This window comes from Neolamprologus brichardi, chromosome 3 (assembly GCF_056152115.1).
Source record: "Neolamprologus brichardi isolate AB-2024 chromosome 3, ASM5615211v1, whole genome shotgun sequence".
Classification (NCBI taxonomy): domain Eukaryota; kingdom Metazoa; phylum Chordata; class Actinopteri; order Cichliformes; family Cichlidae; genus Neolamprologus; species Neolamprologus brichardi.
The window spans coordinates 14,245,726-14,270,804 of NC_142106.1; the positions used below are offsets into that span (position 1 = coordinate 14,245,726).

The following is a 25,079-nucleotide window of genomic DNA, read 5'->3' on the forward strand; positions in this document are numbered from 1 at the left end:
TATTTTTATTGTCTTGTAATTAAAAAATAATAATAATAATAACGTGGTGTTGTATTTGGGACTTCTGGATAAATCTATGCATATAACAATGTAAACCAACCACCGTTCTTTTAAATCAAAATTCAACGCAGATGTGAGAAAGTTGATGAGGATTTATTCTTCTTTCACTCGGTCAGAGCTTCCTTTTTTTCTGTGATTTGTTGTTTTACTGTCATTATTAATCATTAAAATAGGAACAAGCTAGAAAACTTTACTAAGCAACAGTGTTGGACTATATCTGTGTGAAATAAGTGTGTCTCAAAGCAGGGGTGGAGCCAGACATTTTATACACCCGGGGTTTAGCCCTAAAGGGTAAACACAGTATCAAGACACGGTGACTACACTCCAATTCAACCAGACCCAGAACTGATCGGGAATTAAAACAGGACTACTTTAGCACTTAACCAAGACACTGAAAATCATCATAGACCTGCACTACACAATCTGATATCCTCGTGTTGGTGTTGTTCCCAGATCATCATACTAAAGGTTGTTCCAGGATCAACATTGCAAGTGACCAATCAGAATGTTGTGATGTCATACTTTTGCGACTTCGGGAAAAACCGGCGTAAAACAAAAAACTGTACTTAAGCTGCGAGAAACCGCCTTTGTCCGCCGATCAACGGACCCTAACCCTGACCCTAACCCTGACCCTAACCCTTTAATAAATGCTAAGCAGAATTGATATTGTCCTTGCAACATTGGAATTTCATAAATGCACGAATGGGTTGGTGCGCAAAAGAATAACGTCACAATAATGTGATTGGTCACTTGCAATGTTGAACCTGGAACAAGATTTTCATGATGATCTGGGAACAACACCAACACGACGATATCAGATCATCCGACCTGCACTACACTTATTTTTTAATTCTACCAAAGTGTACTATTAAGATTCAGAAAGGTTTATATCATTATTTAGCCTTGTTGTGCAAACAAGCCTGCATAACTTAATAAATATAGAATTTGAAAAATAACAAACCTAAAAAGATACATGTTCTGATGAGTTTTGGTAAACAACCATTTGACGAACATGTGTGTCTCACCTGCTCTTGTTCCATCTCTGTTCCTTGCTCTCCTTCTTTGTGCTGACAATCAAACCAAACACCAACATCATCAAATATACAGTTGAAACCAGATATTTACATACTCTTCAGATAAAAACACTTTTTTAATTGTGAAACATCAAATCAGACTAAATGTTTATTTTTTTGATTGATAAATATAAAAATCATATTTGTTAAATTTAAGAGTAAAGAGAGAAACTGTCTGTAGCTGGGATCCTTGTAGATGCAGTGCTGTCATCTTCTGTTTCAGTCCATTACTACACTCTTAAATCCTACTACTAATTCCTGCGTCTTTCAGGATCTTACAAAGCTTCAAACGACGCGTCGACTATTAAATTAGTCATCGACGATTTTAATGTCGACATAATCGTAACTAGTTGACGAATCGTGGCAGCCCTAGCCACCAATTTACTCAAATTGACTTTACTAACCAGAAGCTTTTTATGCTCAGGATGGAATCGTCTGCAGTTTTCTTATTAATTAAAGACATAATAAACTTAGTGTACATGTACTCCTCAATTTGATGAAAGTGATAAAAAATAGACTGCTCTCTCTCTCTTTGTTCTGACATTTAACTAATTCAAAAGTTATTTCAATATTAATCTAAAACAAAAAAGTTTAATCTAAGTTGATGTTCAACTTAACTCCTTTAAAGAAATAAAGTGTATGTAACTATGTGGTTTCAACTATGAATATAGTGAATTGAATTGAAAATTCTCTTATTTTGCACAGAAATATACTGAACAACATACAAAGCATAATATATAAAATAACATTTACCTGAGTTTTTCTCTTTGAAAGAACTCTCTAATGTCAATGTACATCAGTACATCACTGAAACTGATTTCGTGCTTTATTTAGCCGTGGAGGGAAACAACTGAAAATATAAAATAAATACACATGTAAGCTAAGACTCTCTAAAGAAACCAAACAGCATTGTTGTTGTTCAGCTTTTCATTTCGCCATTTGTTGATTCACTCGAAGAGCAAGTAACGTAATATGGGTCAAGTGATCAGTTTGATATCAATCTTTCGTGATACACCGTCATATTTACATTATTTGTACAGTACGAATGATTTGCTTTGGTATCTGGTTAAACTTAAGCTCTCCTCTGTCTGCGCTTCTCGCAGGCAGCAGCTTCTCCCCCCTCGCTCACATGCCCAGTGTCTGAGCTTGGATCATACCAAAAATAGGGGGAATTTACGCACAGTGGTAAATTCCCACTGTGTGCGCTATTTGCTTTGAATATTGTGTGTAGTTTTTGGTTTATACAGTTGTCAGCCAGGCATCTACCTATGAAACAAATTACACTCCAAAAGACCCCGGGCTTCTGGAAAAACAACCCGGGCTTAAGCCCAGTAAGACACGCCTCTTAGCATCCTTTATATGTTGACTTTCAGGTGTTTCCATCAGAGTTAAGGTTTAATTTCTTCATTTAAACACATGTTATTTTTGTGGTGATTAAATCTTCACACTGTGAAACACTCTCATGATTCCAAATAGAAGCTAAAACATTTGAATTCATTCATTTTAATACTGTCACATACAGAACATTAATTCATGGTTGAAACACAATTTTACTTCCTCTCAGCAAAAACCTGATGAAATAAAGACATATTACAGACAAAAGAGAGATGATAGAGAGAAACACTGAGAATAACACCTTGATTTTGATAAATTGATGACTTTTCAGATATGATTTTGTCTGATTAATAAATGTGTCCTTATTGATAATGTGGAAACAACACCTTATGTCTGATGAGAGTGAGCATGGTGTGATGATTGTATATCCATCGCTATGTATAACTGCTCAGACAAGAAGCACAGAAAGCTCACAGTGCAGTTATTGAATGATTTGTTTTAATTTTCAGATTAACAGCAAGATGTTAATCTGAAAATTATGATCACCTCTGATCTGATCCACCTCTGGTCACACACACACTCAATGCATTTAAAGCAAATTCAGTCCCACCTGCAGGGACGAACAGGATGCAGACAGAGCAAAGTCCAGCAGAGAGACGCAGATGTCACAGCACACATTTCTGCTTATGTAGCCCACACACAGATTATTAGAAATGTCCAACGGATGATGGTATTAAAACTTGACTAGATTCAGGTTTGTTCTTTAACCTCAAAGTGTCAGCGTGTGAGAACCAGTTTTTCCATTCACAGCAGCTCATTGCCTTTTTCTCTTGAATAAGGGAGAGTTGTGGGGCTACAACCATCCCATCAAAGGGTCCAACCCAACCCTCTGGGCAATTTCAGTAAATTCAAGAATTTCTCCGGTCTCTCAATAGAAGGGAATAAAAAGGTGCCGGGGAGGTTAAAAAAGGGACAATGTTAAGAATTAAATACTACACATATAATTTTTTGTTGAAATACCAGCTAGGATATAATATCTCCTATCAATAAATAACTTATACAGGAATAAAAATGCTGGAAAGGAAAGCACAACATCGCAAAGGTTACAAAGGTAAATTCTAGATGCCTTCAATGAAAATAATAAAGGTGTTGCATGAAAAAATAAAAAAATAAAAAAACATAAACTGATTCTGGGGGATCAGGTTGGTGGTTTTCAATGATTTTTCATGAAATGGCCCTTTAAATAACACAATACTTCTTTGGTTATTGTCCTAAGTGATTTTCTGCTTCTTTTCATTCTTCTTTCACCACGTTCATTTGATTTTTAGTTCTTTTCTGGATCCTATTAGGTCTCTTTTTCAATATATTTGAATGCACAGTAAAGTGAAGGTAAATTTGTACCTTTAATCTTAATCCTTTTGATCCTTTCTTTCATTGATTTGTGTTTGATTTATGAATAAAAAAGGGAGCAGGTCAGTCTCTGACCTCCAGCGACTGAGATAAACAGAAATCACTGACCAGCAAGGTTTTAACTGCTGCTTTAATAAACAACTTCATCCTCAGACAACCTTTCAAAGTTCACATTGGCTTCATGGATCATGAGGATAGATTGTGTGTTGCAGAAAAACATCACTAACATGTGCATAGAAGTGCACCCACAAAAGAAGTGCATGTGCAAGATGCACTCTGGTTAGTGCTGATCTTAATGATGTCTGTAATTAATATTAGTGTATACTTTATTAATTCAGAATCAGAATCAGAATCGTGTTTATTGGCCAAGTATATGTGGAGACACATACGAGGAATTTGGTTCCAGTAGAGGCTCTCAAGCACAGCCATGTAAATCACACGCACACATAAACACACACGCACACACACACGTGTTTATATATACGTTACACATGCATACACATACATACACAAAGCTGTGTAAACCAACTATAAATAACTAATCTAAACTTATAAACATAAAATACAGAAATGAAATGAGGTGGAATAAATACTACAGAATGTACATAAGGTGCAGTTGCAGTCTGGCAGTGGGAGCAGTGTGACAGGTCAACTGTTTAGGAGGGAGATGGCGAGGGGAAAGAAACTGTTCCTATGTCGGGTGGTCCTGGTCTGCAGGCTTCTGTACCGTCTGCCAGAGGGCAGCAGATCAAAAAGTCTGTGTCCAGAGTTGAGGGATGTCTCCTAAAGTCCACTGTCATCTCTACAGTTTTAAGAGTGTTCAGCTCCAGATTGTGCTGACTGCACCAGAGTACCAGCCGCTCAACTTCCTGCCGGTATGCAGACTCATCACCATCCTGAATGAGGCCAATGACGGTGGTGTCGTCTGCAAACTTTAGGAGTTTAACAGCCGAGTTCTTGGAGGTGCAGTCGTTAGTGTAGAGGGAGAACAGTAGTGGTGAGAGGACACATCCTTGAGGGGCACCAATACTGAGGGACCGAGTTTCAGAGGTGATCTCCCCCAGCCTCACTTGCTGCTTTCTGTCTGTCAGGAAGCTGGTGATCCACTGACAGGTAGCTGAGTTCTGCATGCTTGCCCACGTTTCTTGATAAAAGGAGATACGTTTCCTTAGAGATGGATGAGGACAACAACAAAAGAAAAGTCTGAAGTACATAAGCAAAAATAAATGGTATTGCAAAAAGCCAAAAATCCATCTTTTAAATGTTCTGTGAACATTTTATGTAAATGTGAGCATTAAACCTTCAGTTTATTAGAGAGTTTGTGCCATTACTGGATGAAAATGTAATACAGATGTGCCAAATTCTGTGTCTCACTGTGTGTGTGTGTGTGTTGAACATTCATTAATTCTGAAGGTGTTTTCATAGCTGTCAGCTTTTTTAATGTCTGTAGAGACCGACTATCCTGAGAAAGAGCGATGGATCTGTTTGTGCCCCGGTCACCCAGAGGTACATTCCTCATGACAGCACCTGGCTGTTCCACATGTATGTAGTGTAACAAGATGGCCCACCTTACTGTATATGCTTTTGTCATGCAAATACAACTCAAGGCCACACCGCTTGTATTCCAAAGCTTACTGAAGGTTTTCCCATCAACTAACAGGATTCCTAGACAATCTGGTTTTTGAAGCTGGAGAGCTGCAGAATTCAGCTATAAGATGGAGTGTACATGGTGGGGGTGGCCTTAAAGCATCATGTGGAATTTACCTCTGAAAACAGGGACACAGACAGAACAATAGATCCTTTAGATGACAGTTGCTTTAAAAACACTTCCATTACTAACAAAACACACACAAAAGAAAACCTGTCTTGCAGAAAAGGTACGAAAAACATTCTGTGCTTAGCAAAACACCAGAAACGAAGAGAATCTGCTTGCGACTTTATTTAATCCCACACTGGGTGTGCCCTCCACCTGGTGGGACATGCCCAGAACACCTCGGTTGGCTCCTTTAGGTGACGAGGAGTAGATAAAGCCTCAGACAAAGTAGTTTACATGTTGTAGAGCCATTTTTGGGAGCATTTCAAGTTGCTATACATCAATACAACCATTACAGCCTAAATTTTAATAATATGTCTGCATTAAGTGCATAGTAATTACATAAATTGCAAAAAAGTGCAATAAACTACAAAAAAATTGAAAATCGTTTTTGTTTTTTTAACATATATTTCTAGTTAGAGAAATTTAAGAGGCTTATCCCTCAAAACTGTAAATACAAAAAAGTTGCACAAAATAGTTTCCCACCACAGGAAATTTATTTTGAGTGCCTTCATAGTTTTATTTTTGAAATACACCAATTTTTATACACTGCAGGAAAAACGAAAATAAATATTATAGTGCATATTTGCAAAAAAGCAGCATATACATCAAAATAAACTATTTCCAGTATTTCCAGCAGTGCAATATGAGTCCTAAGCATCCCAGAAACGACACAGAAAGTCATAAAGTCAAACATAACTTTTAAAAACACCAGTATAGGCTCATGAGGCCCGGATGGTAGAAAACTGTGAAAATGACGTCACTTCCGGTTTCGGGCAGGTCATGGCGGACATGCGATAGTTCACGCTGATGGACGTAGGAAGTGTTATGAACAGCTGATCGGATCGGCAAAGCGTGTTTCTGGAATATTATGTTTTTGTTGCTGCAAGTGCTTTTTATGCAGTTTTTGCAAAGCTATATGTGGAAGGAAACTGTGACCTAGGACAAGCTGATGTCATAAGACGTAAGTACAACTCCTCAGGTTTCATATGCAAAAAAAATTATTGCGCTAGCTTACGTGGTTGCAGTGCTACCGGGATTTAAAAGTAGTTGCGCAAAACGGAGCGTGCCCGCTCTGACCGGTTTTAAAGGGTTAAACCAGATCTTGTGCTACCTTTCTAAAGTCTAAAATGTTGCTAGTGTCAGATGACAGTTTTTTTTGCCATTTTTTTTCAATATCTGTAACTCCCCTAACTCCTGAACCATTTGTTGAATTGAAAGAACTCCAACTGTTCCTGAATTTTTCAGTGACATCAGGGTCGTTACAGTAATCCCACACAGCAGCAGCCCAAAGAAGATGAATGATTGTTGAAAGAAAAGAGAGTGAGTGAGTGTGATGGTGCTCTACAGAAAGCAGACATTTTATTGGGCATTTGGGTTCTTTTTATTGCTTTTAATTGTTTTGTTTTCAGTATTTTCTGTGTTATTTGCCAAGAATTGGATGCAGTGCTCTGCTTGTAATTACCAAAATGACCCTGCTATCACTGGGGAAAAAAGCAAAGAGTTGATACTTTAAAGAACCATTGGAATTTTTAAAGTGTGACATTTTTACAAAATGTCATACTTGACATACTTGGTCCGAATGAAAAAAAAAACAAAAAACAAAAAAAACCTCTCCGTGAATCATGGTGGAGGGGTTTGTGTGTCCAGGGATTGCAGGGGCTTTTGCCTCCTGGTAGGGTCTCCCATGGCAAATTGGTCCTGGGTGAGGGACCAGACAAAAAGCGATTCAGAAGACCCTTATGAGTAAAACATCGAGGGAACAGTTTACCCTGCCCAGGATAGGGTTACTGGGGCCCCGCCCTGGAGCCAGGCCCGGGGAGGGTAATCAAGAGCGAGCTTCTGTTGCCGGGCACAGCTCGAAAAGGGGACATGGGCCCATCCTCCCACAAGCCCACCACCTGCAGGAGGTGCCGTGGGGTTTGGGTGCATTGTGTCCCAGGCGGCGGCCAGGAGCGAAGGCCCTGGCGGATTGATCCCCGGCTACCAAGACTGGCAATTGGGACATGGAATGTCACCTCTCTGGTGGGGAAGGAGCCTGAGTTAGTGCGTGAGGTTTAGAGGTACCGGCTAGATATAGTCGGGCATACCTCTATGCATGGCTTGGGCTCTGGAACCAGTCTTCTGGAGAGGGGATAAACTCTGTCTCAGTCTGGAGTTGCCCCTGGTGAGAGGCGGCGGGCTGGGGTGGGTATTCTAATATCCCCTCGTCTTGCTGCCTGTACGTTGGGGTTCTTTCCGGTGGATGAGAGGGTGTGTTCCTTCCGCCTTCGGGTCAAGGAACGGATCCTGACTGTCATCTGTGCTTATGCACCAAGTGGCAGTTCAGCCTTCTTAGAGTCCCTGGGTGGGGTGCTGGAAGATGCTCCACCATGAGACAGTTGTCCTACTGGAAGACTTCAATGCTCACGTGGGTAACGACATCGAGACCTGAAGGGGCGTGATTGGGAGGAACGGCCTCCTTGATCTGAACCCGAGCGGTGTTTTGTTATTGGACTTCTGTGCAAATCACAGTTTGGCAATAACAAACACCTTGTTCGAACATAAGAGTGTCCATAAGGGCACGTGGCACCAGGATGGTCTAGGCCACAGGTCGATGATCAATTTTGTAATCTTATCACCAGACCTGCGACCATATGTTCTGGACACTCGGGTAAAGAGAGGGGCTGAGCTGTCAACTGATTACCACCTGGTGGTGAGTTGGATAAGGTGGCAGGGAGAACACTGGACAGACCCGGTGCACCTAAACGAGTAGTGAGGGTGTGCTGGGAACGCCTAGCAGAGGCCCAGTCCGTGAGATCTTCAACGCACACCTCCGGCAGAGCTTCAACAGCATTCTGAGGGACACTAGGGACATTGAGTCCGAATGGACCATGTTCAGCATCTCCATTGCCAAAGCTGCTGCATTGACCTGCGGCCGCAAGATGGTTGGTGCCTGTCGTGGTGGTAACTCCCAAACCAAATGGTGGACACCAGAGGTGAAGGGAGCCACCAGGCTGAAGAAGGAGTCCTATCGGGCTTGGTTAGCCTGTGGGACTTCAGAGGCAGCTGACAGGTATGGACAGGCCAAGTGGAATGCGGCTCGGGCAGTGGCTGAAGCAAAAACTCCGGTGTGGGAGGTGTTCGGAGAGGCCATGGAAAAAGACTTTCAGACTGCCTCGAAGAGATTCTGGCAAACCGTCAGGCGTCTCAGGAGGGGAAAGCGGTGCTCTACCTGCACTGTGTATAGTGCTGGCGGAGCGCTGCTGACTTCGATTGAGAAAATTGTTGGGCGGTGGAAGGAATACTTTGAAGACCTCCTTAATCCCACTGACATGTCTTCCAAGGAGGAAGCAGAGTCTGGGGATGATGTGGATGACCTGCCAATTTCCGGGGGCGAGGTCAATGAGGCAGTTACATACATGCTTTTCTCTGTATCTATGAAGCGCCTTGAGGCGACATTTGTTGTGATTTGGCGCTATATAAATAAAATTGAATTGAATTGAAAAAATTGAAGTTAAACAACTCCTTGGTGGCAGAGCCCCTGGTGTGGATGTGGTCAAGCCCGAGTTCCTGAAGGCTCTGGGCGTTGTAGGGCTATCCTGGCTGACACGCCTTTGCGTGGAGATCAGGGGCAGTACCTCTGGACTGGCAGACCGGGGTGGGACCAGCTCTTTATCCTCTCAAGGATACTGGAGGTTGCATGTGTGGCATCTGTTGTGGCCACAGCTATCTTTTACGGTGTGGTATGCTGGGCTGGCAACATCTCTGCCGGGGACAGGAAGAGACTGAACAGGCTGATCTGCAGGGCCAGCTCTGGTCTAGGATGCCCTCTGGACCCAGTGGAGGTGGTGAGTGACAGGAGAATGGTGGCTAAGCTGTTTTCCCTGATGGACAACATCTCCCACCCCATGCAGGAGACTCTGACAGCACTGAGCAGCTCCTTCAGTGGCAGGCTGCGGCACCCACGGTGTGGGACGGAGAGATTTCACAGGTCTTTCCTCCCCACTGCTGTCAGACTCCACAACAAAGACTCCAACTGATCAAACACACACATCCACACATGTGAAATAACACTAAGTGCAATACTCTTTTTCTGACAAAGTTGTATTTTTACTCAGTTGTATAAAGCATTTGTATTCTATTTTTATCATATTGTATATTTTATTCTGTTTATTCTACTGTATATAGTATTTTATTTTATTCTATTCGGTACAGTTGTGTACAGTATTTTATTCTTATTGTATTCTAATATTTGCTATATAACTTTTGCACTGTCCACTTCCTGCTGTGACAAAACAAATTCCCCACGTGTGGGATTAATAAAGGTTATCTTATCTTATCTTATGGGAGTTTGCCCAACCAGTCTGCATGTCTTTTGTGGACTTGGAGAAGGCATTCGACCATGTCCCTCGGGGTGTCCTGTGGGAGGTGCTACGGGAGTATGGGGTGTCTGGCCCATTGCTACGGGCCATTCGATCCCTATACAACCGTTGCAAGAGCTTGGTTCGCATTGCCGGCAATAAGTCGGACTCATTCCCGGTGGGTGATGGGCTCCGCCAGGGCTGCCATTTGTCACAGATTCTGTGATTTTTATGGACAGGATTTCTAGGCGCAGCGAAGTGGCGGAGGGCTTTCACTTCGGTGGCCTCAGAATCTCATCTCTTCTTTTTCGCGGATGATGTGGTTTTGTTGGCTTCATCAGGTGATGGCCTCCAGCTCGCACTGGAACAGTTCGCAGCTGAGTGTGAAGCAGCAGGAATGAGGATCAGCACCTCCAAATCTGAAGCCATAGTTCTCAGCCAGAAAAGGGTGGAGTGCTCACCCTGGGTCGGGGATGAGTTCCTGCCCCAAGTGGAGGAGTTCAAGTATCTCGGGGTCTTGTTCACGAGTGATGGGAGAAGGGAGCTGGAGATCAACAGACGGATTGGTGCTGGTGAAGAGAGAGCTGAGTGTAAAAGCAAAGCTCTCAATTCACCGGTCGATCTACGTCCCTACCCTCACCTGTGGCCACGAGCTGTGGGTAGTGACTGAAAGAATGAGATTGCGGATACAAGCGGCGGAAATGAGCTTCCTCTCCCTTAGAGATAGGGTGAGAAGTTCGGTCATCCAGGAGGGGCTCAGAGTAGAGCCGCTGCTCCTCCACATCGAAAGGAGCCAGCTTTGGTGGTTTGGGCATCTGACAAGGATGTCTCCTGTGCGCCTCCTGGGTGAGGTGTTCCGGGCATGTCCCACCGGGAGGAGGCCCCGGCGCAGACCCAGGACACGCTGGAGAGATTATATCTCTCGGCTGGCCTGGGAACGCGTTGGTGTTCCCCCGGATAAGCTAGAGGAGGTGGCTGGGGAGACGGAGGTCTGGGCTTCTCTGCTTAGGCTGCTGCCACTGCGACCTGGCCCCAGATAAAGCGGAAGAAGATGGATGGATAAATGAATGAAAAAAAAATGCCATTTTCTAACAAAAGGCAGTACAGAAAGAGGGAGTCCAGCTAAAGTGGAGCATGGGGTGCAAATTTACAGACTGTGGTGTTTACATGTAAGCTTCCCAAGTGGTGCTGCTTCTCTTTCTGGCCATACAAAAGTCATAGTGCCCAATTCTGATGAGAGGGGTTTGCAGCAGCACCCTGCAGATTTGAATTGATTACTTTTTTTGAGATGTAAACATTGTCCAAAAAGAGCATCCCTACATAAGCCCACAGTTCCTCTGTGTCCACCTAACACTGAGTGTTTCCTATTAAGGTTTGTCATGTCCACAATTTGCTACTGGATTTCTTCCTTTAGCAGAAGTGCATAACTGGGGGCATGGTATTTAGAATCCAAGTTCTGACTGCTGGAATGTAGCAGAGGGTTGCAGGCTTTGTGGGAGACCAACAAAGTCTGTTATTCATTATTTACTGTTATGGAATAAGTTCATAACTTAGAGTGTGGCCTTCCAACCGAAAAGCTCACCCCCTGCATGAGACTGTACGAGCACTGAGCAGCTCGTTCAGCAGTAATCTTTGACACCCACAGTGTAGGAAGGAGCGCCACCGCAGGTCATTCTTACCAGCAGTTGTCAGACTCTATAACGCAGTTTACCATCCTTTGGTCATCTTACTCACCAGCTTGTTTTTTCGCTGTACATTTTATACATAGCCCTGCACATTTTATACATATTTCCATACAAATTTCTGTACATTGTTACTTGTATATACAAACTTTGTGTCTTCCTTTTATATTTTATATTCCCCTTGTTATAAGAGCTGTGGAACACCACAATTTCTCATCCATGGGATAATAAAGGTTTATTCTATTCTATTCTATTCCATTCTATTGATTTTTAGTGAGATATTTTTTGGCATTAGGATAGAATAACGAGATAGTTCTTAAGTAGCCTCGCCATTTGAAGCTTATTTAAGGAACTGAGACAACAATTCTGAAACAAAAATATCCTCTATCAAATATAAGCTATAATCATTCAACACAGCCAATGTAATATGAGAAAAAGCAACAAACACTGCTCTAAGGAATAATAGATAGAAAGTAGACCTCACTAAAACAGGATTCAACCATGCTTCCTGAATCCATGACTGTGGTAGTGTTACACCGCTGAAATGATGGGCCAACACATCTCCCGTGCAACATATTTATTTTTACAGAAAACTGTAAAGACAGAAAAATGTATGATTAATCACTTCTTTCGGCGCGCGGGTCGTACGCTGCCTCTTCACCACTGACACTACTTCTTCTAGTGTTGAAAACATTACTTTTTACAAGTAACTTATACAGTTTCATATTCATATGCACCACTTTTATAAACTGCTTAAATCACAAAAATACATTTTACTATACACATGAATAATATTGTGAACTCTGATTACAGTTTTATATTGTTTTTACTGCTGTTTTAATCTATTTATGAACCTGACTTCTTAACTGTATTTATTAAACTAGATTTCTTTCAAATAAACGTTCTTCTTAAAGACCTTTAGGAGTAATCCTGCCTCATCTGCATTTGAGGATAAATAGCAGCTGTTTCCTGTAGTCTGCCGTCTTCCATGCTTGTACTCACATACTAGACTCAGGCAGTTTTTATTTATTTATTTATTATTAACCAGAAATTCACATAAAAATAAAACTCAACGATCAATCAATAATATCAGGATGTTAGGTCTTACCTGAATCTGTGGTAATTCTCCTCATGCTTTTCCCACGTTTGATTGAGCTTTTTCACTTCATCAATGACTTCCCTGTAATGCACAAGCATTCCAGTACATTTAGTAACCTTCCTGCACTGGGTGTCTGTGAAAGTTCTCAGTCATCCAGGTCATCATCTAAGGAGCTTGAAAAGAAAAGCGTCTGGATTTTTAAAAATTTTCTTTAAGACGTTTCACCTCTCACCCGAGAAGCTTCTTCAGTTTAAAGAGCAAATGGTGGATGTGGTGGCAGTGTCCCCCAAGGGGGGTCATGTTGACCATGTTGATGTCTTCAAGAAAAATAAAGAAGTTCTGACACTTTTCTTTCCAAGCTCCTTAGACCTACTCCTTCCTGCAGGGGGCTTACATGACTTAATCTTGACATAAAAATTTTAATTTCTTAATGAACAAGTCATGGCAATGTTTGCTCTTACTTGCAGCCTTTACAAATAGAATAGAATAGAATAGTCCTTTAACTGTCCCCACAAGGGGACATTTAGTTAGTCTGCAGTATTGTATTGAAGTCTACAGTATTGCTGTTGTTGATGTTGAACAGTTGCAGAACAGCTTTTGTGTTTACAGTCATAGTTCAGTCACAGTCACATCAGTGGTGCCAGAGATCAGTTTCAATTTAAGATGATGATGGTGTTTAAAAATCAGTGAGTCAGTGTAAAAATCAGAGCTCAAATGTGACATGATATTTGGTTACAAGCTAGAGTGTGATATTAACCATCGCTAGATACCAATAGAATTCCCTAAATGCTCTCACTGCAAACAAAAGCAATTGAAGTTTTAAGTATAGTTTTAATGATTAAAGAATTAACCTTATTTGAACTTGAAGAAGCGGTCCAGAGTAAGTTGATATTTAGAATCCCCATTTAGCATTCCTATATGGCTATATATAATCAATATCAACAGTGACAGTAAGAAACATAATTTTAAATAGCTCTGTGTATATATATATATATATATATATATATATATATATATATATATATATATAAATATATAAATATATATAAATAAATATATATTTATATATTTATTTATATATATTTATATATATATATATATATATAAATATATAAATATATATAAATAAATATATATTTATATATAAATATATAAATCCTTTTTTTTTGCTCCTTTTTGCTCTATAAAAATAGTTGTTTTTCTTTTTCAATCACTCAGCAGTAGAATATGCATGAAAAGAGAAACAATTTAAGTTTGAGTGAAAATGTAAATGTTTTGCACTCTCTGGTCAACTGACTCAGTGACTCAAAGGACTCAAAAAACCTGATTCACTTTGGTGGGTGACTCATTTAAACTCAATGTAGTAAAAAGAATCGAATTTACCATCACTACTGGGCGTAGTGTTTTCAGTGGGGGAAATGTTTTGTTACTAATCCAAGTGACTTCTTCAGTCTCAGCTGCAGGTTTCCCCAACCTTATAAACAGTACATTTGCACAATGACTATATAGCACCACTGAAGGAAACAATGGGCTATGATGTCAGTTTCTTGATCTATTACACTTAGATGGGCCACGTCCATCAGAAAGTCTTCATCATTAAACTTGCTTTCAACTTCATGCATGCCTTCCTCCTGTCACAACATTCAAATTTCTTCTCTGAGCTCAACGCTGTGAAATAAAACAGCTATAAGTTATGATCCCAAAGTGTGGTAAACAGTCACACTTTAAGCGGTTTTAATAAAATTCACCACGGCAACAACATCGGGGTTAATCTGCCTCAATGTGGCCGCTTCTCTGTGTAGGAGGCAATGCATCCATTACACATTTGGTGAGACTCTCTTGGTAAGTGCCTGCAACCCCTTCTTTGTCTCTGCCAACGTTTGTGCACCATTTGTGCAATTGCTTACACAGTTCTCCCATTTAAGGTCATGTTCACACATTCACCTTGCAACTGTGTCACCGGAGAGAGGTAAAGCCTGAAATTTTGCAGCACTTGTCTAATCGAGAATAGTGGACAAGCTGCAGGGAGTATGAGCTCCTCAGCTATTGTGTGGTTTCTTGCTCAAAGCAATTCTGTATGCGTCTTTGTATGATGCCATTAATGCTTTACTGTTTACTCATGCAGATTTTACAAAATGTTTTTTTCTGCTGACAGTATTCTCCAATTTTTCTTTGAAAGAATTCAAATGGCTTCTGCATGTCACTGGGGTGTAATGTCTCTAAGTTTCTTCTCAATTTCTTTGGCCTCATACTGTCAGCCAGAGTTTTCAAAAATAAATTAGGCATGACTCTCTCCTCATCTCCTACCACATTCACAGTGAAACCAAGAGGATTTATGAGAGAATTTATATGTTTATTTGTTTGTGATTCCAATATTAAACATTAGTTCTGCATGACTTTTCTGACAGGTAACTTGAGCCCCATCTGTCAGAACGCCACACACTTTAAGAATTACTGATTTAGGCAGTAATGAAGGAGCCAAGTTGATTAGATGCTGATCATGGATTTTAAAAACTTACACACACAGATGCACACTTATTTTCACTCCTTAGTGAGCATATTGAATTAACCTAATCCTTTCCTAGCCCTTTACCCTAAAAATGTGAAATAAATACATAACCCTAACACTTACCCCAAACCTAACCACAACCTAATTGTAACCCTAGCTTAAAAACAACATTTTGACAGACAAAAATGCCTTTACATTCTTGAGGACTAACAATTGGTCCCTACAAGTAGTAGCATGCAATTGTCAGTCCTCACAAAGATGTTTGAATAGTACACACACACACACACACACACAGACACAAAATCATACACAATGGTAGCAAGCAGTATGAAAGATACTTTGTCAGGTCAAATTTGTTTCTCTTTTGCATTCATGATATATTTTTTTAGTAAAAATACAACATTTATGACTCTATAGGTTTTATACTCTCCTTTATAAATTATAACCCCCCTGAATTTGTAATACCCAAGAGAGGAGTTACTAAGAAGGACAACGTATAAAATGAATCATAGATCAACACAAACCACAAAACTCAGAACATAACAAAACTATAGACAGATTGAACACCACATGCTATAAACCTTACTATAACTTAATAAGACAAGAAACAGCTGATTATCCAGAACTAAAGCACTGATCCCTCCCTTTAAGTTTAAATTATCACATTCATGGCTCTGTTGGATTCTTCACATTCACAATTAATTTGAACATGAAATATTATTGAATTAATGCAGTGGTTTTACTATTTCATACAGTGCTTAATAACTTTATTAGCTTTTATTATCACCTGTCATAAAAACAAGAAAGACATCATCATAAAGTGCTTCAATACGCCCCCTTTTCTTTTCAGTGAGTTCTCAATCTTTTATTATTTTGAACTGGAGTGAGGTACTTAAGTTTACTAGTTAATATTATTTTTTGACAGAACAATGACAATGTTGGGATGTCCTCAGCTTCCTATCCAAATTTTTAAGTACATGGATGCATATGAGATTGTTCTAGCTTCTACTTATGACTAAATGGTTGTATAATATCTTGAACTTGGAAAAAAAAGAGTGCATGGAACTATTAGCAGCATGAAATGGAAGACAAATTAAAAGAAGTAATTCTGCATGTATAAATTTACCTTTGCAACCTTCATCACCACTAACATGTATATCAGATTTTTAATGAGAATCTGAAACATGGCCTTTTTAGTGAATTGCCCACTTCAGTTTCAACTCAGCTTCTACTGACTGAGTGTGGATGAAAAACAAACTGATGCCGTTTTCTTAATGTTTAATGTGAGACACACAATTTCTTAAAATATGAAAAGTTAGCATCCAGTTTGCATCCAGAGGTGCAAAAATGTAATCATAATGAGCCTATTTGTGGGTTACATTCATCTGCAACACACCACATCATTAATCATGCTCTTATTGTAGTGTGGCTCTTATTAACCATGCTCTATACAATCATGTTAAAATGGGCCTTACATCCAGGAATGACACATTTTTCATATAAAGACCAAATTTATGTAAATGAGTTTTTTCTAAATTTGAAATAAGGTATTAATGATTACCACAGGGCCCTAGTAGGGGTGGGCGATATAAACGATATACGATCGAAACGATAATAATTTGGCCAACGATAGAGATTTTGACTATACCGCTCTACCGCGATAGCGCATGTTGATGATGTCATCAAGCTGGGTCTGTTTTGGTCGAAAGCATTGCAGCGGCTACAACCATTGTCATCTGCAAATTATGGCGGGCGACAGTCATAGCGAAGAGACAAAGCACTTTTGAAATACGGGGAAAGCCAAAAACTGCGCTTCCTCCACTTCCGTAACATTGATTCATTAATGTTGAATTCTCTCGCAGCTGTTCTGTTCCCATGTTGTTGCAGTATATTAATAACTAACCTCGTATTGTGGATGAATAATCTCAGTTGTTCTCCTGACTGAAGTTTGGCCTGTGTATAGCATCCTGCTATGCGATTGCATTTGTCCCTGACCACCAGAATCCATCACGTTAACTTTTATCGAGTGGAAAAAAATGTTAGCGTTCATCCTCCAGCTTCACTCAGCTAATGTTATGCTAACATAGCTGTGTCGCTAGCAATCACGTAGCACAATATTACATACCAGGTAGTCCAACTTCAGTAACCCTGCAAACGCCACTGCTGTTTAGTTTTTTGTCTTCATTTATTTTGGAAGTGGTAGCAGAGCTGTTCGTTTTAATTAGTTTCAAAAATCTCTCAGTCAGAACATGGTATGTCATGTTTAGGTGGGAACTAGCGAGCTAACTTCCTGTTAACTTGTAACTCCGTTAAATTTAATAAATTCTGTTTTCATTGATGCCTGGATGTTAAACTTAATTGTTACACCTGGTAAAGCAGCAACGCTGATGATTTTATTAAAGATGAAATAATTTAGACCGTTTTTAACTCTCAGTGTTCGTTTGACTTTGGGACCTGAAAAGGACCGAGTTTTGGACCCAGATTACTCCGCGAAGCTCCTCACTACGGTAGCCGTAATGCTCTGACAATCCATCAAGCAGTGCGGCTTACCAAAATTGTACTAAAACATTTTTTAACAGATTTCTGCATGCCAAAATCAGTTCGAGGTCAGTGAGCACAACCAGAATTCATACATAAGGCACACTCTCGATTTCTGAGAAAATTAAAGGATTTTAAGTGTGCCTTATAGTGTGGAAAATACGTTTTACAGAAGAAAAGAATATATCGCGATATATATCGTTACCGCACGTGCTTCAAATTACACCGGAATATGAATTTTAGGCCATATCGCTGGGCCCTAGAATGGAGATCCTAAAAAAATAGTCACACAGATGCATCCTATCTTAATCCGTATAATACCATTCAGGAGCCAGTTAGAACATACCAGCATTAAAGAGAGTTAGAGATATATTGTAAGACTGTTAAAGTAATATTTAGCCTTCATCACAAAAACACATATTGGATTTCAGTGCAAATGTCTTGGCTTTTGTGGTGGTCACTTGAATAAACTCTTTTTTATTTTGTCTGTGAAGGTTCTCAGTCATCCAGGTCATCGTAGTCAAAGCAGCTTGCAAAGAAAAGCGTCTGGACTTCTTTAAGTTGCTTGAAGACGTTTCACCTCTCATCCGAGAAGCTTCTTCAGTTCTAAGGTCAAATGGTGGGGAGTCCCAGATTTAAACTATCACTCTTTTTTTATTTTATTCCATCATATAAACTAGACCTGACTTGATTTACAGTCTTCAAGATGAAGCTTGAGAATGCCCTTGTTGTGCAGTTGCACCCAGAAGTAAAACTCATCTGGCATTGCATGGACTCTACTATTATAGGGTACATTATCATAGTAGTGGTTAGTCAGGGGAAAGAGCTTATATGGATCATTACTAAATGGCCAGAATCCATAAAGATGAACTGTTTCACATAATTCCAAAGCCAGACTAATCATATATGCTCCAGTGCTAGGCCGACGTCCCTTTACCCCCTGAGATTTCCAGAATGTGTCCATATTTTGTAAGTACTGAGGGTTTGTGAAGATTGGTTGGATAGGAATTTTCATGTCCTCAATGGCATACACAGCCCGCTGACACACTGTACTAGTACCACCAGAAGAGAAGCAAGGAAAGAGGAGCAGGGAGTTGCCATACTGGTGGAGACTGTCTACAAACGCCCGTCGACGTGCCATCAGTGACCCATACCTGCAAATTAATATATTAGTTAAAGAAACTACACAAAACTAAGAGGTCAGTTCAATGTTAGAGTCACTCTTGGCTCACTTCTTTATTAAGATGCTTGGGTTTGCTGTCACAAGGTTAGTCTTCATGCCAACATCACTCTTAAATTCATTTTCCAGAGGAGGAAGGTTGCACCTGAAAAAAAAACAACAAAATATTACTTACAGAGAGAAGAGTCCTCATCGTAATTTTTGTTCTTGACATCTTTCTCACCTAATAACAAAATCAGTTGAATCAATCATTTTTCCACAGCCGCTGTTTGTCAGAATCCCACCGCTCCCAACAACTGAACAAGTGTCCCATCTCTTTTTTGAAAAAGGATTTTCCTGGAATTGACACCAACAGATTATAAATTAAAAAAGAGCAACATTTAAACAGTTTGAAATGTACTTTGTGTGAAAGACAAGTGCTCGCTGAATTTAATGGAAGATGGCAAACATGTAGGAAGAGGTCAGTGATAAGGTTATCACGTTAAAACCTTCAGGGAAATGTATAGACCTGTTTAATCCGATTGCCTTTAAAACATTAGAACTGGATTATCAGTTGCTTGGAATCGAAATCTTTCATGATATCATTATATATGTGATATTACATATACGGTGGTTAGTTCTAGTTACTGTGCAAACCCCTTTGTCATTGAAAACAATGAATTCATGAGGTCCCTGTTATCAAAATCTGTTTTGAAAATCAGTCTCTTTTTAAGTCCAAGTGAATCTTTGGCCCAGTATTTGTGAATCTCTCCTAGAATAGAAGGAGACAATAACTGTAGGGCATACTTGAAAGTTGAAGTTTAAAATGATAGATAAAACAAGAAGCACTCTGACACCACAAACCAAGGCAACCTACCTTCTGGGCAGTGTTTACTTTCAACAGAATAGTACTGGATATTGTATATATTAGTTTTGTTTTTGTTTGTTTTGTACTGCAGTAAAACTTAGATTAGGATTACATGACAAATGTTTATGTGGATTTTATTTTTACACAAACATTATTTAAGAGTAGGTAAATATCTGTATAATAAATTGAGCTTGTTGAATATTATTGTGCCACAGTAAATTTTTAAATATGTCAGCTAATTCTTTACATTCTTTCTGTTAAAGATTTTAGGTCAATGTGAAAGAGAAGCAGATGTGAAATGTAAAGGTTAGGTCAAATGATATTTGGAAACTATAATCCCCATATACCAATATCACTTCCTAAATGTTGCAAGTGCAAACACAAGCAGTTAGTTTTCAAGAAAAAAAGCCACTTTATACAAGTTTGACCTTATTTGAGCTTGAAGAAGGAGTCAAAATTCCAAACTAATGTGAAACTTAGTGAAACCCCCATATAATTCCTTACATGGAGTGATCAAGGCTCAAGAGTTGGCAGTTCGTCTTGTAATCGGAAGGTTGAGCCCCGGCTCAGACAGTGTCAGTCGTTGTGTCCTTGGGCAAGACACTTCACCTGTTGCCTACTGGTGGTGGTCAGAGGGCCCAGTGTCCGGCAGCCTCGCCTCTGTCAGTGTGCCCCTGGGCGGCTGTGGCTACAATGTAGCTTGCCATCACGAGTGTGTGAATGGGTGGATGACTGAACGTGTAAAGCGCTTTGGGGTCCTTAGGGACTGAGTAAAGTGCTATACAAATACAGGCCATACAATTGACCTTCAAGGAATGTGACTTTTTAAATCTTTATATGGTACTCTCTATATATTGACAATATAAACCACACATATAGGAATCATTGATTATAAGTTATATGTTTTTTGTTTTTGTTTTGTTTTGTTTTGTTTTGTTTTGGGGAGGGGGGGGGGGGGGGTTGTCAGTTTTCAACCAGTAAATTATTAACTTAGACTTGAAGACCTTGGTGGATTTTTTTAATATACTGACAAATTTGTAGGTGGCTGTGGCTCAGGTGGTAGAGCAGATCAGCTACTGATCGGAAGTTTGGTGGTTCGATCCTGAACTTCCTCAGTCTGCATGTCAAGTGTCCTTGGGCAAGATAATAATCCCAAATCTCCCTCCGATGCGTTCATCGGAGTGTGACTGTGTGTGAATACTGTGTGCACTTGCGTTTAGAAGTGCTTGCATGAGTGGGTGTGAATGAGGCATGTTGTATACAGTGGAGAGTAGAAAAGCACTATATAAGAATCAGTCCATTTACAAATATTAAAATGTATAACAATTAAATATGCTATAAAGTTATAGCAGTGTTACATTTCGCACAGCCTGATAACTAAATTTCAAAATTAAGCTGTTGCCTGCTCTATAAATTAGCTAGTGAGTGTAAGAGGCAAAACTCAGGATGAAACAAGGAGCATCCACAAAGTTATTAATACAGAGGAATTGCTGCAAAAGTACTCTAGGCAGCTAATTTCAGAAGACACTAAATAATTATATTTGATTTAATCCATTAAGGGTAAAGGTCCCTGTTTATCAAAGATTTAACATGTGACTAAACATGTGATTTCAACACATGGGGATATCATGTTGGAACATTTGATGAATAACGAAGACCTGAAATTAAGAAGAAAAAATGAAGAATTTAAGAAAAAAAAAAAAAGAAAAACATACTTTTATTAAGATCTTGAAAAGCTCTGGAGTCACAGGGATGACGCTTCTGTCCCTGTCACAAACAATCTTAGATCCTGCTGGAGTGTTTTCCTGAGTGACAATGGCATTGTTGGATCCATTGCAATTAATTGTCAGTTGTAATCTTGAAAAACACAAACAAACAAACAGGACCCGACAAAAAATAAATAAATAAAGTTAGCTTTAGTGTTAAGTGGAAAGATTTGCAATCTTTAGAGTAAAATACAATGTATCTGTTTTGTCATTGTCATTTCTGCTAATTCTATATAAAAGGCTTTTATTTTATTTAAAACACTATAATGTGAGACATTAAACAGATGGTGGGACTCCTTGTCCTTATCTTGGCACAACATGTAATTAAACCCACTTCAAAACGACACTCACCAGGTGTTTGCAGTTTCTTTAAAACTTCCACGACAGAAGTTTCAAAGTATGAAAGGATGATGACCGAAAGCACACTGCAAAAGGATCCAAGAGTTTCTCAAGGCAAAGAAATTGATCTCAGCCCACTTAAAAGTTATCAAATGAAAAATTGATGCAGAAATGGTTTCTCTGGCACAAACTGCCATACACGACACTAGCTTGTAAAACAACTGCTGATCACCACAGGCCTACTGTGGCACTATGTTAAAGATAGAGACATGAAAATAGTACCCCCACCCCCCCATTTTATTTTATACTGAAAGACACTTTCTTTTAGTATGGCCACTGCAATGTCAGTTTTACTGTTGTATAAGTTCCGCCAGCAGAGGGCGCTCGGTCCTGTACGAATCGGTAGCTGACGCTACACTAGAAGAAGTAGTGTCAGCGGTGGAGAGGCAGGGTACGGCCTGCGCGCCGAAAGAACTGATTAATCAGACATTTTTATGTCTTTACGGGTAAGCTAGGTGGTTGATAATATAAACAGGTGTTATAAAAGTGACACACAGCTGTGACGATTAATGATAAGTGTCTTGTTTGTGGCGAATGTTAAGCTAGAGAGCTAATTTCCAAGTTCATCCTGTTGTTAGTCTGTGCCGATCCAAGTGTTAGACTGTACCGAAACTCTGTGAGCTCGGTGCATGTATTTTTGGGTTAAAGCCACAAGATATATATTTTGCACAATAAGAGAAAATGTGAATTGCTTTATGTTTAGTTCATGAAGAGTGAATGCTATAGAAATGTGTTAAGAAGAACGTTTACTTGAAAGAAATCTAGTTTAACCCTTTAAGACCTACCATAGAACCAAGTCCGCCAGAGCTTATATTATATTTTTACATGCTGTAGTGCCATTTTTGGGAGCATTTCAAGTTGCTATAGATCAATACAACCATTACAGCCTAGATTTTAATAATATGTATGAATTAAGTGCATAGTGATTACATAAATTGCAAAAAAGTGCAATAAACTACAAAAAAATTGAAAATCGTTTTTGTTTTTTTAACATATATTACTAGTTAGAGAAATTTAAGAGGCTTATCCCTCAAAACTGTAAATACAAAAAAGTTGCACAAAATAGTTTCCCACCACAGGAAATTTATTTTGAGTGTCTTCATAGTTTTATTTTTGAAATACACCAATTTTTATACACTGCAGGAAAAACAAAAATAAATATTATAGTGCAAATTTGCAAAAAAGCAGCATATGCATCAAAATAAACTATTTCCAGCAGTTCAATATGAGTCCTAAGCATCCCAGAAACGACACAGAAAGTCATAAAGTTAAACATAACTTTTAAAAACACCAGTATAGGCTCATTGAGGCCCGGACAATAAAAAACTACATTTCCGCGAAAATGACGTCACTTCCGGTTTCGGGCAGGTCATGGTGGACATGCGATAGTTCGCGCTGACGTCTAATCCAATGTAGGAAGTGTTACAAACAGCTGATCGGATCGGCAAAGCCTGTTTCTGGAATATTATGTTTTTGTTGCTGCAAGCGCTTTTTATGCAGTTTTTGCAAAGCTATATGTGGAAGGAAACTGTGACCTAGCACAAGCTGATGGCATAAGATGTAAGTACAACTCCTCAGGTTTCATATGCAAAAAAAATTATTGCGCTAGCTCACATGGTTGCAGAGCTACCGGGATTTAAAAATAGTTACGCAAAACAGAGCGTGCCCGCTCCGACCGGTTTTAAAGGGTTAATAAATACAGTTAAGAAGTCAGGTTCATAAATAGATTAAAACAGTAGTAAAACAATATAAAACTGTAGTCAGAGTTCACAATATTATTCATGTGTATAGTAAAATGTATTTTTGTGATTTAAGCAGTTTATAAAAGTAGTGCATATGAATATGAAACTGTATAAGTTACTTGTAAAAAGTAATGTTTTCAACACTAGAAGAAGTAGTGGTGGTGAAGAGGCAGCGTACGGCCCGCGCACCGAAATAAGTGATTAATCATACATTTTTCTGTCTTTACAGTTTTCTGTAAAAAATAAATATGTTGCACGGGAGATGTGTTGGCCCATCATTTCAGCGGTGTAACACTACCACAGTCATGGATTCAGGAAGCATGGTTGCATCTTGTTTTAGTGAGGTTTACTTTCTATCTATTATTCCTTAGAGCAGTGTTTGTTACTTTTTCTCATATTACATTGGCTGTGTTGAATGATTATAGCTTATATTTGATCGAGGATATTTTTGTTTCGGAATTGTTGTCTCAGTTCCTTAAATAAACTTCAAATGGCGAGGCTACTTGAGAACTATCTCGTTATTCTATCCTAATACCAAAAAATTTCTCACTAAAAATCAATAGAATGGAATAGAATAGAATAGAATAAACCTTTATTATCCCATGGATGAGAAATTGTGGTGTTCCACAGCTCTTATAGCAAGGGGAATATAAAATATAAAAGGAAGACACAAAGTTTGTATATACAAGTAACAATGTACGGAAATTTGTACGGAAATATGTATAAAATGTGCAGGGCTATGTATAAAATGTACAGTGAAAAAACAAGCTGGTGAGTAAGATGACCAAAGGATGGTAAACTGCGTTATAGAGTCTGACAACTGCTGGTAAGAATGACCTGCGGTGGCGCTCCTTCCTACACTGTGGGTGTCAAAGATTAGCAGTCAGAACTTGGATTCTAAATACCATGCCCCCAGTTATGCACTTCTGCTAAAGGAAGAAATCCAGTAGCAAATTGTAGACATGACAAACCTTTATAGGAAACACTCAGTGTTAGGTGGACACAGAGGAACTGTGGGCTTATGTAGGGATGCTCTTTTTGGACAATGTTTACATCTCAAAAAAAGTAATCAGTTCAAATCTTCAGGGTGCTGCTGCAAACCCCTCTCATCAGAATTAGGCACTATGACTTTTGTATGGCCAGAAAGAGAAGCAGCACGACTTGGGAAGCTTACATGTAAACACCACAGTCTGTAAATTTGCAGCCCATGCTCCACTTTAGCTGGATTCCCTCTTTCTGTACTGCCTTTTGTTGGAAGGTGGCATTTTTTTCATTCATTTATC

The 25,079-nt window shown here is 39.3% G+C and overlaps 1 protein-coding gene across 2 annotated transcripts in view; it reads right to left on the minus strand.

Moving 5' to 3' along the window:
• Positions 1-18,538: 18,538 nt before the first annotated feature.
• LOC148103587 (alpha-2,8-sialyltransferase 8E-like) overlaps positions 18,539-25,079 on the minus strand; it is a 71,878-nt gene continuing 65,337 nt past the window's right edge. For both annotated transcript variants that reach the window (XM_087838706.1, XM_087838707.1), the window contains 4 exons: positions 21,605-21,746; positions 19,266-19,378; positions 19,095-19,187; positions 18,539-19,016 (listed from right to left, as the gene is read on the minus strand). In XM_087838706.1, the coding sequence (XP_087694832.1) occupies positions 18,539-19,016; positions 19,095-19,187; positions 19,266-19,378; positions 21,605-21,746 (826 nt within the window). The remainder of the gene's footprint in view (positions 19,017-19,094; positions 19,188-19,265; positions 19,379-21,604; positions 21,747-25,079) is intronic.